This window comes from Amblyraja radiata, chromosome 28 (genome assembly GCF_010909765.2).
Source record: "Amblyraja radiata isolate CabotCenter1 chromosome 28, sAmbRad1.1.pri, whole genome shotgun sequence".
NCBI classification, from domain to species: Eukaryota; Metazoa; Chordata; class Chondrichthyes; order Rajiformes; family Rajidae; genus Amblyraja; species Amblyraja radiata.
Window position 1 is genome coordinate 5,788,674 of NC_045983.1, and position 16,606 is coordinate 5,805,279.

At 48.1% G+C, this 16,606-nt stretch overlaps 1 protein-coding gene across 3 annotated transcripts in view; it reads left to right on the forward strand.

Moving 5' to 3' along the window:
- cluh (clustered mitochondria homolog) overlaps nt 1-16,606 on the forward strand; it is a 106,029-nt gene that overhangs the window by 45,576 nt on the left and 43,847 nt on the right. For all 3 annotated transcript variants that reach the window (XM_033045649.1, XM_033045647.1, XM_033045648.1), the window contains exons 5-9: nt 703-830; nt 3,119-3,273; nt 5,794-5,919; nt 10,988-11,135; nt 13,973-14,065. In XM_033045649.1, coding sequence (XP_032901540.1) covers nt 703-830; nt 3,119-3,273; nt 5,794-5,919; nt 10,988-11,135; nt 13,973-14,065 — 650 coding nt within the window. The remainder of the gene's footprint in view (nt 1-702; nt 831-3,118; nt 3,274-5,793; nt 5,920-10,987; nt 11,136-13,972; nt 14,066-16,606) is intronic.

Consider the following 16,606-nt stretch of genomic DNA (forward strand, 5'->3'; position numbering starts at 1 on the left):
CACTGGGGTGTGGGAGGAAACCGGAGCACCCGGAGGAAACCCTTGCGGTTACAGGGAGAACGTGCAAACTCCACACCCAAGGTCAGGATCGAAACCGGGTCTCTGGAGCTGTGAGGCAGTGGCTCAGAAGTGCATAAGTTATAGGAGCAGAATTAGTCTAGTCTACTCCATCAAGTCCACTCAGCCGTTCATTCATGGCTGATCTATCTTTCCTCCTAACCCCATTCTCTGCCTTCTCCCCATCACCCCTGACACCCGTTCTAATCAAAAATAGGTTCTACCAGCAGCGCCGATGTGCTGCCCCATAGGAGATATTAAAGTTTCTAATGGGAAACAATAAATTCACGCATTTTTTAGTTTAGTTTAGTTTATACAGATACAGCACGGAAACAGTCCATTTGGCCCAATGAGTCCACGCCGACCAATCACCCCACACACTAGCACTATCCGACACACACTAGAGGCAATTGTCTATTTTACCAAAGCCAATTAATCTACAAGCTTGCACATCTTTAGCATGGGAGTAATCCAAAGCATGGAGGAAACCCACACTGGTCATGGGGAGAACGTACAAACTCCGTAAAGACAGCACCCGTGGTCAGGATGGAACCCGGGTCCCTGGCGCTGTGAGGCAGCAACTCTACTGCTGCGCCACCGCACCGCACTTTTTTTAATTGAAGTTTTCAATTCATTTCTTCTCAGAGAATGGAAAGCGTAAAAGAAAAGGGTCAGAGTTGGAGCAGATAGACTGCACGCCCCCAGAGCACATTCTCCCCGGCAGCAAGGAGCGCCCTCTGCTCATCCTCCAGCCCCAGACAAAGGATGCCAAGGTAAGGTATAGCCGAATGTCCTGAATGCTGGGAGTGTGAAACTAAACGCGGCAAATGCTGAACGAAGCCCGCCAACACATCCGACTGCGTCACTGGCGAGAGAAACCGGACTTCAAACTTCATAGTCATAGGCGCAGAACCAGGCCATTCGGCCCATCGAGTCTATTCCGCCATTCAATCTTGGCCGATCTATCTCTCCCTCTCAAACCCATTCTCCTGCCTTCACCCCATAACCCCTGACACCCGTACTAATCAAGAATCCATCAATCTCCGCTTTAAAAATACCCAATGACTTGGCCTCCACCGCCGTCTGTGGCAATGAATTCCACAGATTCACCACCCTCTGAGAAAAGAAATTTATCCTCATAGAGTCACAATTATACAGCATGGAAACTGGCCCATCGGCACAACTTGCCCACACCGACCAACATGTCCCATCTACGTGAGCCCCGCATGCCTGCATCCCATCTACCTCTTTCTAAACCTATCCTATCCACACAATGCTGGTGTAACTCAGCGGGACAGGCAGCATCTCTGGAGAGAAGGAATGGGCGACGTTTCAGGTCGAGACCCTTCTTCGAGCTGATGTCAGGGGAGTGGGCATCAGAGATAGAATGTAGACGGAGACAGTAAGACTGGTGGGAGAACTGGGAAGGGGGAGGGGATGGAGAGAGAGAGGGAAAGCAAGGGTTACTTGAAGTTAGAGAAGTCAATGTTCATACCGCTGGGGTGTAAGCTGCCCAAGCAAAATATGAGGTGCTGTTCCTCCAATTGCGATGGGCCTCAGTCTGACAATGGAGGAGGCCCAGGACAGAAAGGTCAGTGTGGGAATGGGAAGGGTAGTTAAAGTGTTGAGCAACCGGGAGATCAGGTAGGTTTAGGCGCACTGAGCGGAGGTGTTCAGCGAAACGATCGCCGAACCTGCGCTTGGTCTCGCCGATGTACAGGAGTTGACACCTGGAACAGCGGATGCAGTAGATGAGGTTGGAGGAGGTGCAAGTGAACCTCTGCCTCACCTGGAAAGACTGTCGGGGTCCTTGGATGGAGTCGATGTGAGAGGTAAAGGGCCAGGTGTTGCATCTCCTGCATTTCCTGGGGAAAGTTCCCGGGGAGGGGGTGGTTTGGGTGGGAAGGGACGAGTTGACCAGGGAGTTGCGGAGGGAACGATCTCTGCGGAAAGCAGAAAGGGGTGGGGATGGGAAGATGTGGCCAGTGGTGGGATCCCGTTGGAGGTGGCGACAATGTTGGAGGATTATATGCTGTATGCGACGGCTGATGGGGTGGAAAGTGAGGACAAGGGGGACTCTGTCCTTGTTACGAATGGGGGGAGGGGGAGCAAGAGCGGAGCTGCAGGATATCAAGGTGACCCTAGTAAGAGCTTCATCTACAATGGGAGAGGGGAAGTCCCGTTTCCTAAAGAATGAGGACATCTTCGATGACCTGGTATGGAAAACCTCATCCTGGGCGCAGGTGCGGCGTAGACAGAGGACTTAGGAGTAGGGGATAGAGTCCTTACAGGAAGCAGGGTGGGAAGAAGTCTAGATCCCAACAGTCTTTGCAGGTGAGGCAGAGGATCACTTGCACCTCCTCCAACCTCATCTACTGTATCCGCTGTTCCAGGTGTCAACTCCTGTACATCGGCGAGACAGAGCACAGGCTCGGCGATCGTTTCACTGAACACCTCCGCTCAGTCCGCCTAGACCTACCTGATCTCCCAGTGGCTCAGCATTTTAACTCCCCCTCCCATTCCCAATCTGGCCTTTCTGTCCTGGGCCTCCTCCATTGTCAGAGTGACGCCCAGTGCAAATTGGAGGAACAGCACCTCATATTTTGCTTGGGTAGCTTACACCCCAGCGGTATGAACATTGACTTCAAATAGCCCTTGCTTTCCCGCTCTCTCTCTCTCTCTCCATCCCCTCATCCTTCCCAGTTCTCCCACCAGCCTCACTGTCTCCGACTACATTCTATCTCTGTCCCACCCACTCCCCTGACATTAGTCTGAAGAAGGGTCTCGACCCGAAACATCACCCATTCCTTCTCTCCAGAGATGCTGCCTGTCCCGCTGAGTTACTCCAGCATCTTGTATCTACCTTTGATTTAAACCAGCATCAGGTTACGTTAAACCCGTTACGGGCCTGTTTTTGTGCTGTACCACTGTAACCCTGCAAACGGGGCCTGTTTCTGCGCAGTTTGTTCAGGCTGCATCTCTGGAGGGAATATAGATGGAAGGGGGAAAAGAGAGAAACTGTGCGTGGCTTTTCATGCCTTTTGTCCCTTCTATTCCTCAGCCTCTGCAGTGCCTGAAAGTGTTGACCATGAGTGGCTGGAACCCTCCCCCCGGCAACCGCAAGATGCACGGTGATCTGATGTACCTGTACGTGGTCACTGCCGAAGATCGGCACGTCAGCATAACCGCGTCGACACGAGGCTTTTACACCAATCAGTGAGTATTGCGCGCTTTGTCATCCGCTGCGTATTTTCTTTCCGGCCCTCACTACTTCTGAATGGCGGGGGGGAATAGTTTCTGCTTTGGTCATCAGGTGGAGTTGCTGCCGCACGGTGCCAGAGACCCGGGTTCGATGCTGAGCACGGGTGCTGTTTGCACAGAATTTGTACGTACTCCCCGTGGCTGCGTGGGTTTTCTCCGGAAGCTCCAGTTTCCTCACATGTTTCAAAGTCATGCAGGTTTGTAGGTTAATTGGCTTCTGTAAATTGTCCCTCGTGTGTGTAGCGTAGAATCGATTGTTGGTCAGCATGGGCTCAGTGGGCCGAAGGGCCTGTTTCCACGCTGTATCTCTAAACTAATCTCCACATTTATGAGTGTAGTTAGAAGCTTGGTCAGTGGAGGGCTTCCAGTACCGTTCAATCAGTGTCTTGACCCCGCCGTAAAGGCCCGTTGTCCATGGGTTGGAGTTGCAGGGATCGGCCTGCAATGTTGTCGGTGTCCTCCACCACTCCGCACTGCGACAGGCCTCGTCCGACCCACGTGCTCAGCCTCTTGGAGCAGGCGTCCTATCTAATCGAGCCCCAGGCTGTTGCCGGGCCTACAGCAGCCCACTCCACTGACACCGTGATCCGGGCACATCGCGCCCTGAAGGCAACACAGTGGCACAGCGGGTAGAGCCGCTGCCTCACAGCCCCAGAGACCAGGGTTCCATCCTGACCTTGGCGTCTGTCTGTCAGTGTGGAGGTTGCAGGTTCTCCCTGTGACCGTGTGGGGTTCCTCCGAGTGCTCCTGGTTCCTCCAACATCCCAAAAACGAGCTGGCTTGTAGGTTAAATGGCTCTCTTGTAAATTGCCCCCTGGTCTGTAGAGAGTGGGTGAGAAAGTGGGATAACATAGATAGGTGACGTTTCAGGTTCGGACCCTTCAGACTGATTGTGGGGTGGGGTGGGGGGAAGAAAGCTAGAAGAGAGGAGGGGTTCAGCGATCATCCCGTACACTAGCTCTATCCTACACACACTTGGGACAATTTACAATAGTTACCGAAGCCAATTAACCAACAAATCTGTACGTCTTGAGTGTGGGAGGAAACCGGAGCACCCGGAGAAATGTCGCATGGAGAACGTACAAACTCTGCACAGAAGCACCCGTAGTCAGGATCAAGCCCTGGTCCCTGGCACTGTGAGGCAGCAATTCTACCACTGTGCCACCCGTGGGACAAAGATAGACACAGAGTGCTGGAGTAACTGAGCGAGTCAGGCAGTTTCTCTAGAGAACATGGATAGGTGAGGTTTGGGTCAGGACCCTTCTAAACACTAAAATAGCATCTGCTGTTCCTCATTACTATGTCACTTTAGGACCCTTCTTCAGACTAAAACCGATGACCCGTTTTTTTCTCGACACAAAACGTCACCTATTCCTTTTCTCCAGAGATGCTGCCTGTCCCGCTGAGCTACTCCGCGCATTTTGTGTCTAAATCTTCAGTTGTTCCTTCCGACACATTTTGTCCAGCTCAGTATTGTTGGTGGAGTGCAAAGTTAGATTTCCCGTTTATGTAACTGGCTGTGAAAGGCTTTATTCACTAAAAAAAGATATGAAGGCTTATGACTCTGAATCTTGTGTCCTTTGCTCTGAGTTTAGTTTGGTTCAGTTTATTGTCACGTGTGCCGAGGTACCGTGAAAAGCTGTTGTTGCGAGCTCACCAGTCAGTGGAAAGACAATACGTGATTACAATTGAGCCATTTATAGTGTGTAGATACATAATAATAATGTCTAATGTCTTTATTTATATAGCACATTTTTAGTCAACTTGCATTGACCCCAAAGTGCTTCACACAATTACTTCTATACAGACAGGCAAAGGTGGGTGAAGTGTCTTGCCCAAGGACACACACAGGCAAAGGTGGGTGAAGTGTCTTGCCCAAGGACACAACGACAGTATGCACTCCAAGCGGGATTCGAACCAGCTACCTTCCGGTTGCCAGCCGAACACTTAGCCCATTGTGCCATCTGTCGTACATGATAGGGGAATAACGTTTAGTGCAAGGTAAAGCCAGTAAAGTCCACTCAAGGGTAGTCCAAAGGTCACCAATGAGGTAGCTAGTAGTTCAGCACTGCTCTCTGGTTGGGGTAGGATGATTCAGTTGCCTAGGGGCTAGTGGAATCAAGGGATATGGGGAGAAGGCTGGCACGGGTTATTGATTGGGGACGATCAGCCATGATCACAATGAATGGCGGTGTTGGCTCGAAGGGCCGAATGGCCTCCTCCTGCACCTATTTTCTATGTTTCTATGTTTCTATGACAGCTGGGTTGTTTGCAGCTTGATAAAATGGAACTTCAGATATTGTTTTAGGGTGAAGAAAGGTCCCGACCCAAAACGTCACCTATCCACGTTCTCCAGAGATGAGTGCAGTGGGATAGAATTTTAAACTCACTAAGTAACAGTGCTATTGCAGTATGTTTTTGGATGCCTTTTCTTTCTTGCCTGTGGTACAACACTGATTTGTCTGCTCTCAACAGGTCGACAGCCTACAGCTTCAACCCCAAGCCAGCAAACCCCAGCTTTCTCAGCCATTCCCTGGTGGAATTGTTGAGTCAGATCAGCCCTACTTTCAAAAAGAACTTTGCAGCCTTGCAAAAGAAGAGGTGAGAGTTGCACTTGTAAAGTTTTCATTTTGCCTTGACTGTCGTGCATTGAAAGTGAATATCCACCATTTCCATATGCAGCACATCTGTGTTTTGGTTTAAGGATACAGTGCGGAATCAGGCCCTTTGACCCACCGAGTCTGCCTTTGGTCCACCAGCGATCCCCCCCACCCTAACACTATCCTACACACACTAGGGACAATTTACAATTAAACCAAGCCAATTAACCGACAAACCTGAACGTCTTTGGAGTGTGGGAGGAAACCGGAGATTCCGGAGAAAACCCACGCAGGTCACGGGGAGAACGTACAAACTCCGTACAGACAGCACGGCAGTAGTCAGATTCGAACCCGAGTTTCTGGCGCTGTGAGGCAGTAACTCTACCGCTGCGCCACCGTGCTTCTGATCATCTACTCTCATGTGCAATGCCAATTATATTGGTCTCCCCATATCTGAGGAGGGATGTGCTGGTGTTGGAGAGGGTCCAGAGGAGGATTTCGAGAATGATCCCGGGAATGATTGGGTTAATGCATGGTGAATGTTTGTCGACACTAGGCCTGTACTCATTAGAGTTTAGAAGGATGAGGAGGGGGGACCTCATTGAAACTTACCGAATAGTGAAAGGCCTGGATAGAGTGGATGTGGAGAGGATGTTTCCACTAGTGGGAGGGCCTAGGACTAGAGGTCATGAATAAAAGGATGTACTTTTAGAAAGGAGATGAGGAGGAATTTCTTTAGTCAGAGGGTGGTGAATCTGTGCCACAGACGGCTGTGGTGGCCCAGTCAGTGGATATTTTTAGGGCGGAGATTGACAGATATTTGAATAGTAAGGACGTCAGGGTTTATGGGCAGGATAATGGGGTTGAGAGGGAAAGATCAATTAGCCATGATTGAATGGTGGAGTAGACTCGATGGGCCGAATGGCCTAATTCTGGTCCTATTACTTATGAACTGCACAATATTAATGCTGCGCTGTTGTGAAAACAGGAATTATGCAAATCAGGGAGATTCTCCTTCCGATTTCAAATGATGGGTTCTTGCTATGCATAAATTACAACAGAGTTGGTGTTAATGTGTTTTGAAATATGAAAGGCATAAACAAATAGCTGGTTGAAGAGGGCGTAAAGCTGCCGGTGACAGAAGTCATAGAGTGATACAGTGTGGAAACAGGCCCTTTGGCCCAACTTACCCAAACATGTCCCAGCTACACTAGTCCCACCTGCCCACGTTTGGTCCATATACCTCCAAACCTGCCCTATCCATGTACCTGTCTGACTGTTTCATAAATGTTGCGATCGCCCCAGCCTCAACTACCTCCTCTGGCAGCTTGTTCCATACACCCACCACCCTTTGTGTGAAAAAGTTACCCCTCAGAATCCTATTAAATCTTTTCTTCTTCACCTTTAACCCATGTCCCCTGGTCCTCGATTCACCTACTCTGGGCAAGAGGCTCTGTGCATCTACCCGATCTATTCTTCTCATGATTTTATACATCCGTCACGGTGGCGCAGCGGTAGAGTTGCTGCCTTACAGCAAATGCCGCGCCGGAGACCTGGGTTCGATCCCGATTACGGGTGCTGTCTGTACGGAGTTTGTACGTTCGCCCCGTGACTTGCGTAGGTTTCCTCCCACATTCCAAATACGTACAGGTTTGTAGGTTAATGTAAAAATAAATTGTTCCTAGTGGGTGTAGGGTGGTATTAATATGTGGGGATCGCTGGTCGGCACCGACCCGGTGGGCCCGCCCTCTAAACTAAACTAAACTAAAAAAAAACTAAACTAAACCTCAATAAGATCACTCCTCATCCTCCTGCTCTCCAAGGAATAGAGTCACAGCCTACTCAACCTACAGCGGGCTCTGAACTCCACAAACATAATGATGGTGAAGTGATTCCAATTCTCCGTCTCGGTGTCACGTTCACTGATCCATTCCCTGTGCAAATCCAGCCTTGGCAATAATTACAGGGTGAGATTGCGTCTTCCTGCCTTGGAGACAGCAGCTGACTAAAGCTCATTAGAAAAAAGGCGACGTCTCGAGGAGAGAAAAGGGATTCTCAACTTGGTTTCTGGCAGCATTGAAAACAGAATGGAAGAAATTTGTTGAATGTCGTGAAGGAAGGAACTGCAGATGCTGGTTTAAATGGAAGATAGACACAAAGTGCTGGAGTAACTCAGTGGGTCAGGCAGCATCCCTGGAGATCTCTGGCCCATCCTTTTTCTCCAGAGTTGCTGCCTGACCCGCTGAGTTACTCCAGCACTTTGTGTCTCCCATTCAGTTTGTAGTCATCTCTCAGAATGAGAAACACATAAACCTATTGATTGATTGAAATGTGGAAACAGACCCTTCGGCCCGCCCAGTCCAGGCCGACCCATCGATCACCCCGTTCGCATTAGTTCCGTGTTATCCCACTTTCGCATCCATGTCCGGCACACTGGAGACAATCTACAGAGGGCCATTTAACCTACAGACACGCGCGTCTTTGGGATGCGGGAGGAATCCGGAGCACCCGGAGGAAACCCACGCGGTCATTCATCAGTTCTGCCTGCGCAATGTCTGTGCATCGAGAGTTAGCTGCTTTACGACAGTGCAATGTATGCGATGGCACATTACATGATACTTGGTGGGGTCAGTATGCTGGCAATGTGGTGGGAGAGAGAGGGGTGGGGTGAGGAGAAGAGAATAATTGCTGGAGTGACTCACTCCAGCATTTTGTGTCTACGGTTTAATAATAATAATAACTTTACTTATATAACTTATATAACTTACTTTATAACTTTACTGAGTCACTCCAGCAATTATACTCTTCTCCTCACCCCTCCCTCAGCCAATGTAGAGTCCCGCAGTGTTTCAAATCATCCATCATCATCCCTGTGCCCAAGTCCTCCAAGGTGAGCTGTCTGAACGATTTTAGACCTGTTGCACTAATATCAGTTGCCATGAAGGCCTTTGAGCACATAGTCCTCACCCATCTGAAAACACACACTGCCCCCATCATGGACCCTTTCCAATTTGCATACAGCGCCAACCGTGCTGTTGAGGATGCTATTAACTTAGCTCTTCACTACTCCCTACATCATCTGGAATCACCGAACACTTATGCACGCATCCTGTTTATAGACTTTAGCTCGGCCTTTAACACCATACACCCAATTAAACTCTATAATAAACTGTTGGACATGAGCATTCACCCAGCCATGTGCCATTGGATCCTGCACTTTTTGACAAACAGACAGCAAAGAGTCAAGGTGGATGAAAAACTCTCCAGCCCTCTGACTCTCAACACAGGAGCCCCCCAAGGGTGCGTTCTGTCACCTCAGCTCTTCTCACTTTACACCAACAACCTCATATCCCAATGCAGCTCAGTCAAAATTTTCAAATATGCAGATGACACAACAATAATTGGCCTCATCTCAGACAACAACGAAGCACAATACCATCAAACAGTCGACAGCACAGTCAAATGATGCGCAGACAACAACCTCCAGCGCAATACATCAAAAACCTTGGAAATCACCATAGACTTCAGACGCAAACAAAACCCCAAACCCCCTGGTCCATGTCAACTCCCATCCCATAACCTCCACAAACTCATTCAAGTTTCTGGGCACCTATATCTGCAATAATCTAAAATGGCACATCAACGCAGACCACATCATTAAGAAAGGACAACAACGCCTATACTTCCTCAGACAGCTCAAAAAGTTCAGAGTCCACAAACACCTCCTGGTCCGTTTCTATCAATCCATTATCGAAAGCATCATCGCCTCCTCAATCACAGTCTGGTACGGAAACACTGACAGTCACTCACTACACAGAATACAGCGCATTGTCTCCAAGGCCTCCAGGACCATCAACTCCCCCCCCCCCCTCAATCCATTCCATTTACCTCCAACGTACCTCAAAATGGGCAATAAAGATCATCTCGGACCCCTCCCACCCAGCAAACCACCTTTTCCAGTCTCTCCCTTCAGGGAGGCGCCTCGGGTCACTTGCCACAAAATCCACCCGTTTTAAAAACAGCTTCTTCCCCTCAGCAATAAGAACACTCAATGCCCTCCAATAACAAACAACACTAAGGACTCTTGATGTATATAGTGTCTTGTCTATGGTCTTTGTCTGTTCTTTTGCACTATGTTCTGTTGGTGAGATTTGTGATTTGTGATGTGGTATGGATGCACTTTATTACTATGATCTGTGTTGTTATATGTATTAATGTGACTAAAGCAGTGTGCCATCATGTACCGAACCCAAATACCACCAACCCTGGTTGCGTGGCAAATAAAGATTCTATTCTATTCTATTCTATTCTATTCTAGAGCACTTTTCGTACAATTGAATGCAACCCAAAGTACTTTCCACAAAAAACACAGGTCTGAACAAAAATACTATTTAAAACAGTAAGGGCCTGTCCCACTTAGGAGACCTCCACCGTGACCAAGTGGGACGGGGCTTTAGGACATAGGCAGTTAATAGCACATAAAGCACAGATTTATATAAAAATAAAAATATAAACTATACAATAGAGAGTGTAAAAGGACAAAGGAAGTTAAAAGCTTCAGTATCCGTATTCAGTATTAACTTTATTGTCATTTCACTGAGTACTTACATACACAGAAGAAACGAAAAAAATGTTTCTCATCAGTTCCTGTCTGTGCAATTAATAAAAACAGAATAAATACATACAACTTTAAAATTAACATATCTAAAATAGATCTAAAATTGAACTAAAAACAGACATTCAATCTGAACAGTGACTTTACCTTGACAGATGACTGGCTGTCAAAGTTTGGGCGAGGTTAGATGTGGGGGTGTATGATGTATGGGGAGGGGACACAGTCCGTTAACCATTTTTATTGCTTGTGGGAAGAAGCTGTGTAGCATCCTGCTGGCTCTGCAGCTGATACTCCTGTAGCTTGATTCATAAAGGTAAGTTTTTGGCTGCCGTTTAAAAATGTCAACTGAGTGGGCGTCTCTCATAGCCCTGGGTAGGGTATTCCACAGCATCTGCAGTTCCGTGCTGCACTGTATAATTTCTGGGTGCTGACCTGTGCCCCAATTGATTTCTAGGGTTCAGAGGCACCCCTTTGAGAGGATAGCGACTCCGTTCCAGGTGTACAGTTGGACAGCGCCCGCAGTGGAGCACGCCATGGATTGTGTCCGGGCAGAAGATGCGTACACATCCCGCTTGGGATACGAGGAGCACATCCCAGGCCAGGTACTGTCGAGTCTTCTCGTGCACGAGACAACACCGAGTTGTGGCAGCTCCACGATGCTCCCGTTACCATAGGCACAAGGTGCCGGTGTAACTTGGGCGGGTCAGGCAGCATCTGTGGGGAAGGGCGGTCACGGAGGCGCAGTGGTAGAGTTGCTGCCTTACAGCGAATACAGCGCCAGAGACCCGGGTTCAATCCCGACCACGGGTGCTGTCTGCACGGAGTTTGTACGTTTACCCTGTGACCGCGTAGGTTTTCTCTCAGACCTTCGGTTTCCTTCCACGCTCCAAAGACGTGCAGGTTTGGAGGTTAATTGGCTTGGATAATGTAAACATTATCCCTAGTGGGTGTAGGATTGTGTTAATGTGTGGGGATCGCTGGTCGGTGCGGACCCGGTGGGCCGAAGGGCCTGTTTCCATGCTGTATCTCTAAACTAAACTAAAACTAAACCTGAGGTAGGCAAAAATGCTGGAGAAACTCAGCAGGTGAAGCAGCATCTATGGAGCGAAGGAAATAGGCGACGTTTCGGGTCGAGACCCTTCTTGTCTACCCGAAACGTCGCCTATTTCCTTTGCTCCATAGATGCTGCTTCACCCGCTGAGTTTCTCCAGCATATTTGTCTACCTTCGATTTTCCAGCATCTGCAGTTCCTTCTTAAACGTAAATAAAACCAGACCTGGATAGGTGACATTTCGGGTCACGATCCTTCCTCAGACCGATTGTGGTAGAGGGCAGAAAGCTGGATGAGAGGTGGGGGAGCCTGGCAGGTGATACGTGGACACAGGAGAGGGGAGGGAGGGTTGTTAAGATGTTTGGAACAAAGGCCAGATGGCATGGTGGCGCAGCGGTGGAGTTGCTGCCTCACAGTGCCAAAGACCTGGATTTGATCCTGACTGCGGGCGTTGCCTGTATGTTCCCCTTGACCTGCGCGGGTTTTCTCCAGGTGCTCTGGTTTCTTCCCACTCTCCAAAGACGTACAGGTTTGTTGGTTAATTGGCTTGGTGTAATTGTAAATTGTTCTGAATGTGTAGACCAGGGGTGGGGAACCTGCGGCCTTCTAGGCCATTAAGTGCGGCCTTCTAGGCCATTAAGTGCGGCCTTTTGAATGAATCCAAATTTTGTAGAACAAATCCTTTTATTTTTATTAATATGTTTTTGTACATCTTTTATTATTTTTATTTTAATCTTAAAATGAACGTATTTAAAATACCAAAGAGTAAAAGAAGATTCAACAAAATAATCCTCCCCGACTGAGGGCCACAATTAAAACATTAGTAAGTGATGAGGCCTATTTTAACCAAATAATGTCCATTTTGAAGTATATCTAATTGAAATTTCTTGGATGCGGCATTATTAGATTACAGCTAACTTAATGTGGCCTTCCACCATTTAAAGGTTCCCCACCCTAGTCCAGAGAAGGCAGGGATGGGATACTGAGTTGGATGATCAGCCATGATCATATCGAATGGCGGTGCAGGCTCGAAGGGCCGAATGACCTACTCCTGCACCTATTTTCTATGTTTCTAAACATGCCCAACTAGCCTACACCAACCAACATGCCCCATGTACATGAATCCCACCTGCCTGCATTTGGCCCTTATTCCTCTAAACTTGTCCTATCCATGTACCTGTCCAATTGCTTCATAAACGTTGCGATAGTTTCTGTGACAATGAATTCCACAGATTCACCACCCTCTGACTAAAGATGGGAAGAAGGCAGGAGAATGGGATTAGGATGGAAAGATAGTTCAGCCATGATTGAGTGGCGGAGTAGACTTGGTTGTCCGAATGGCCTAATTCTGCTCTCATAACTTGAGCGGCAACTTTTCGCACAGAAGGTGGTGGGATAATGGTGTGTGCTGCCAGAGGAGGTCGTTGAGGCAGGTACTATAACAACATTTAAAAGACACCTGGGCAGGTAGATGGACAGGCACGGTTTAGAGGGATTTGGGCCAAATGCGGGCAGGTGGGACTAGCGTAGATGGGGGCATCTTGCATGTTTCTGTCTCTGTGAATTCCCACTGGTGTGTCGGGAGTGGATGTGAAAGTGGGTTAACACAGAAATAGTGTGAAGGGTGATTGATGGTTGACGTGAACTCAGTGGACAGAAGGGCTCGTTTCCATGTGGTATCTCTAAACCAAACCAGCCTTTAGATAGGCACAAAATGTTGGAGTAACTCAGCGGGACAGGCAGCATCTCTGGAGAGAAGGAATGGGTGACGTTTCAGGTCGAGACCCTTCAGTGGTTAGGGATAAGGGAAACGAGAGATATAGACGGTGATGTGGAGAGATAAAGAACAATGAATGAAAGATGCAAAAATGTAACAATGATAAAGGAAACAGGCCATTGTTAGCTGTTTGTTGGGTGAAAATGAGAAGCCGGTGCGACTTGGGTGGGGGAGGGATAAAGAGAGAGGGAATGCTGGGGCTACCTGAAGTGAGAGAAATCATTTTCATCCCACTGGGCTGTAAGCTGCCCAAGTGAAATATGAGATGCTGTTCCTCCAATTTGCGTTTAGCCTCACTCTGACAATGGAGGAGACCTAGGACAAAAAGGTCTATGTAGGAATGGGAAGGAGAATGAAAGTGTTTAGCAACTGGAAGATAGGTAGGTTCACCAGCCTTTACCTGTCTTGTTGGCATCATGTTCACCACAGACATTGTGAGCCTGTTGTGTACTGTTCTATCTCAGACTCCACGATTGGATAACTAACCTTGCCCTACATTGTTGAACTAAATAATTAAACCTAACAGTGGGATAGCAGGAGAAATAAAAAGCACAACCAGATACTGTACTTGTCCTAAATGTCTCTTTACAACCTGTTGCCTGTGTTTGCAGACCAGGGATTGGAATGAAGAACTACAAACTACACGAGAGCTTCCCCGCAAGAACCTTCCAGATAGACTTCTCCGGGAGCGCGCCATCTTCAAGGTAAAATAGCGGCAAGTGTTTGTACTGTCGTGTGTCCCAAAAACTGAACCGTTACTTTCTTACTTGAAGCAGCACGACAGGCATGTAAACATAGTACTCTGTAAACACCACAATAAACTACAAAAGAGTTGTGAGTGTGAGACACACACACACACACTCTCTCACACACATACTCTCACACACACACACACACACACACACACACACACACACACACACACACACACACACACACACACACACACACACACTCTCTCACACACACACTCTCACACACACACACACACACACACTCTCACACTCACACTGTGTGTGTGTGTGTATGTGTGTGCATATATATATTTGCATGTGTGTGCGCACGTGTGTTTACGTGCACACACACATATATATCTATATATACTGAACCCTTGCTTATTATGATTACAGAGTACTATGTTTACATCTCTGTTGTGCTGCTGCATGTGTGTGTGTGTACATCTATATCTCTTAGGCCCCCTTCGGTCGTGGCTGACCATGGGTGTCTTCAGGGTGCTATTCCCTATATGGAGGACGCTTGTGCATGACTTTGTTTAACGTGGGGAGACTGGTGCACAGACAGCCACCACGCGGTCCTTGACAGATCTGAGTCAGGATCCATTGGCATGGAGTCCAAGACGACCGGAGACCCTTTTCTGCTGCAGCCTTCATCCGCCTTCCCAGCCGTTGTGACGCTCCACTAAGGTCAGCCATCGTCCTCCGCCTGTTCCACCGTTGAAGTCTTGGTTGGATTGCTCTTTGTCAGAGACCTCCACCTCGACCTTACCGCCATGTGTGGCCCTACCAGGTGCATTGCTCCTGACGGCATTGCTCTCAGGATCTCAGGTCCACACAAGCTTCTCCACCACGACAAGGTGACAATCCACGGGGGAAACATATATATAATGCAAGACAAAATTAATGCCAATCAAGTCTATATAGTTCAGAACCTATTTGGAGGTTGTAGTGTTTAATAACTTGATGATTGTAGTGAAGAAGCTGTTCCTAAACCTGGACATTACAAGTTTCAGGCTCCTGTACCTTCTTCACGATGGTAGGAGTGAAGTGAGAGCGTGGCCAGGGTGGTGTGGGTCTCTGCTGATGCTGGCTGCCTTTTGAGGCAGTGACCCCTGTAGATCCCTTCGACGGTGGGGAGGTCAGTACCCGTGATGGACCGGGCAGCGGTCACCACTTTCTGTAATCTCCTTCATTCCTGGGCGTTCAAGTTGCTGAACCAGGCCGTGATGCAACCGGTCAATACGCTCTCTAACATACACCTGGAGAAGTTCAAGAGAGTATTCGTTGACTTACCGAATGTCCTCAACCGTCGAGGTAGCGGCGTTGATGGGCTTTCATCATCATTATTGCAGCAATGTGTGTGTCTTACAATCTCTGTGCCCAATTACAACCTAATAATACTTGTGTACTTCCTTTGAGCCTTCTGCTCGATATCAAATTATTTAGATAATTTACGTTTTTTAGAGTCGTTTCTTTTCCTCTCTGCATGTTGTTCAGGGTAATGGGGGGGAAAAGCAATTTGTGTATAAAGAAAATAGCCTTGGGGATGTTATGTGTCATACTTGACATCCATCACCGTAGAGCTGGATGATGGGCTGGACCTGAATATTAATCTGCGGCAGGAAGCAACCGTACAAAGTAGGATTCAAAAGTCAAAGGGAGGCTATTGCTCTTCGTTGCAATGCTTTTCTCCGAGGTTGTGTCCAGGTCTTGGGGCCTGAACTGCAGGGAGGCTAGGACTCTATTCCTTGGAGCGCTGGAGGATGAGGGGTGAATTTATAGAGGTGTATAACGTCATGGGCGTTCTCAGTTATAGAAAGGAGGTGAGGAGGAACTTCTTTAGTCAGAGGGTAGTTAATCTGTGGAACTCATTGCCACAGAGGGCGGTGGAGGTCAAGACAGTGGATATTTTTAAGGCAGAGATAGAGAAATTCTTGATTAGAACGGGTGCCAATGGTTATGGGGAGAAGGCAGGAAAATGGGATTAGGAGGCAGAGATCAGCCATGATTGAATGGCGGAGTAGACTTGATGGGCCGAATGGCCTAATTCTACTCCTATAAATTGTGAATTTATGAGGGGAATAGGTAGGGCGAATGTACAGAGTCTTTTACCCAGGACGAGGGAATCAAGAACCAGAAGACGTACTTTAAGGCGAGAGGGGAATGTTTTAATAAGATCCTGAAGGGTAACCTTTTCACACAGAGAGGGGGGGGGGGGGGGGGGGGGGTGTATGGAACAAGCAGCCAGTTAGGTAGTTGAAGCAAGTACTGAAACATTTAAGAGACATTCAGACAGGTACATGGATAGGAAAGATTTAGAGGTGTGTATGCCAGATGCATGCAGATGGGACTAGTGTGGATGGGACATGTTGGCCAACATGAGCTAGTTGGGCCGAAGGGCCTGTTTCTATGTTGTATGACACTGTCTGGGTAATCCTACTGCCTCTAATAAAGCAACAGAAGTTTGGGAGCTGGAAGAACATATATTACGTCAGTGTGTCATTTTGG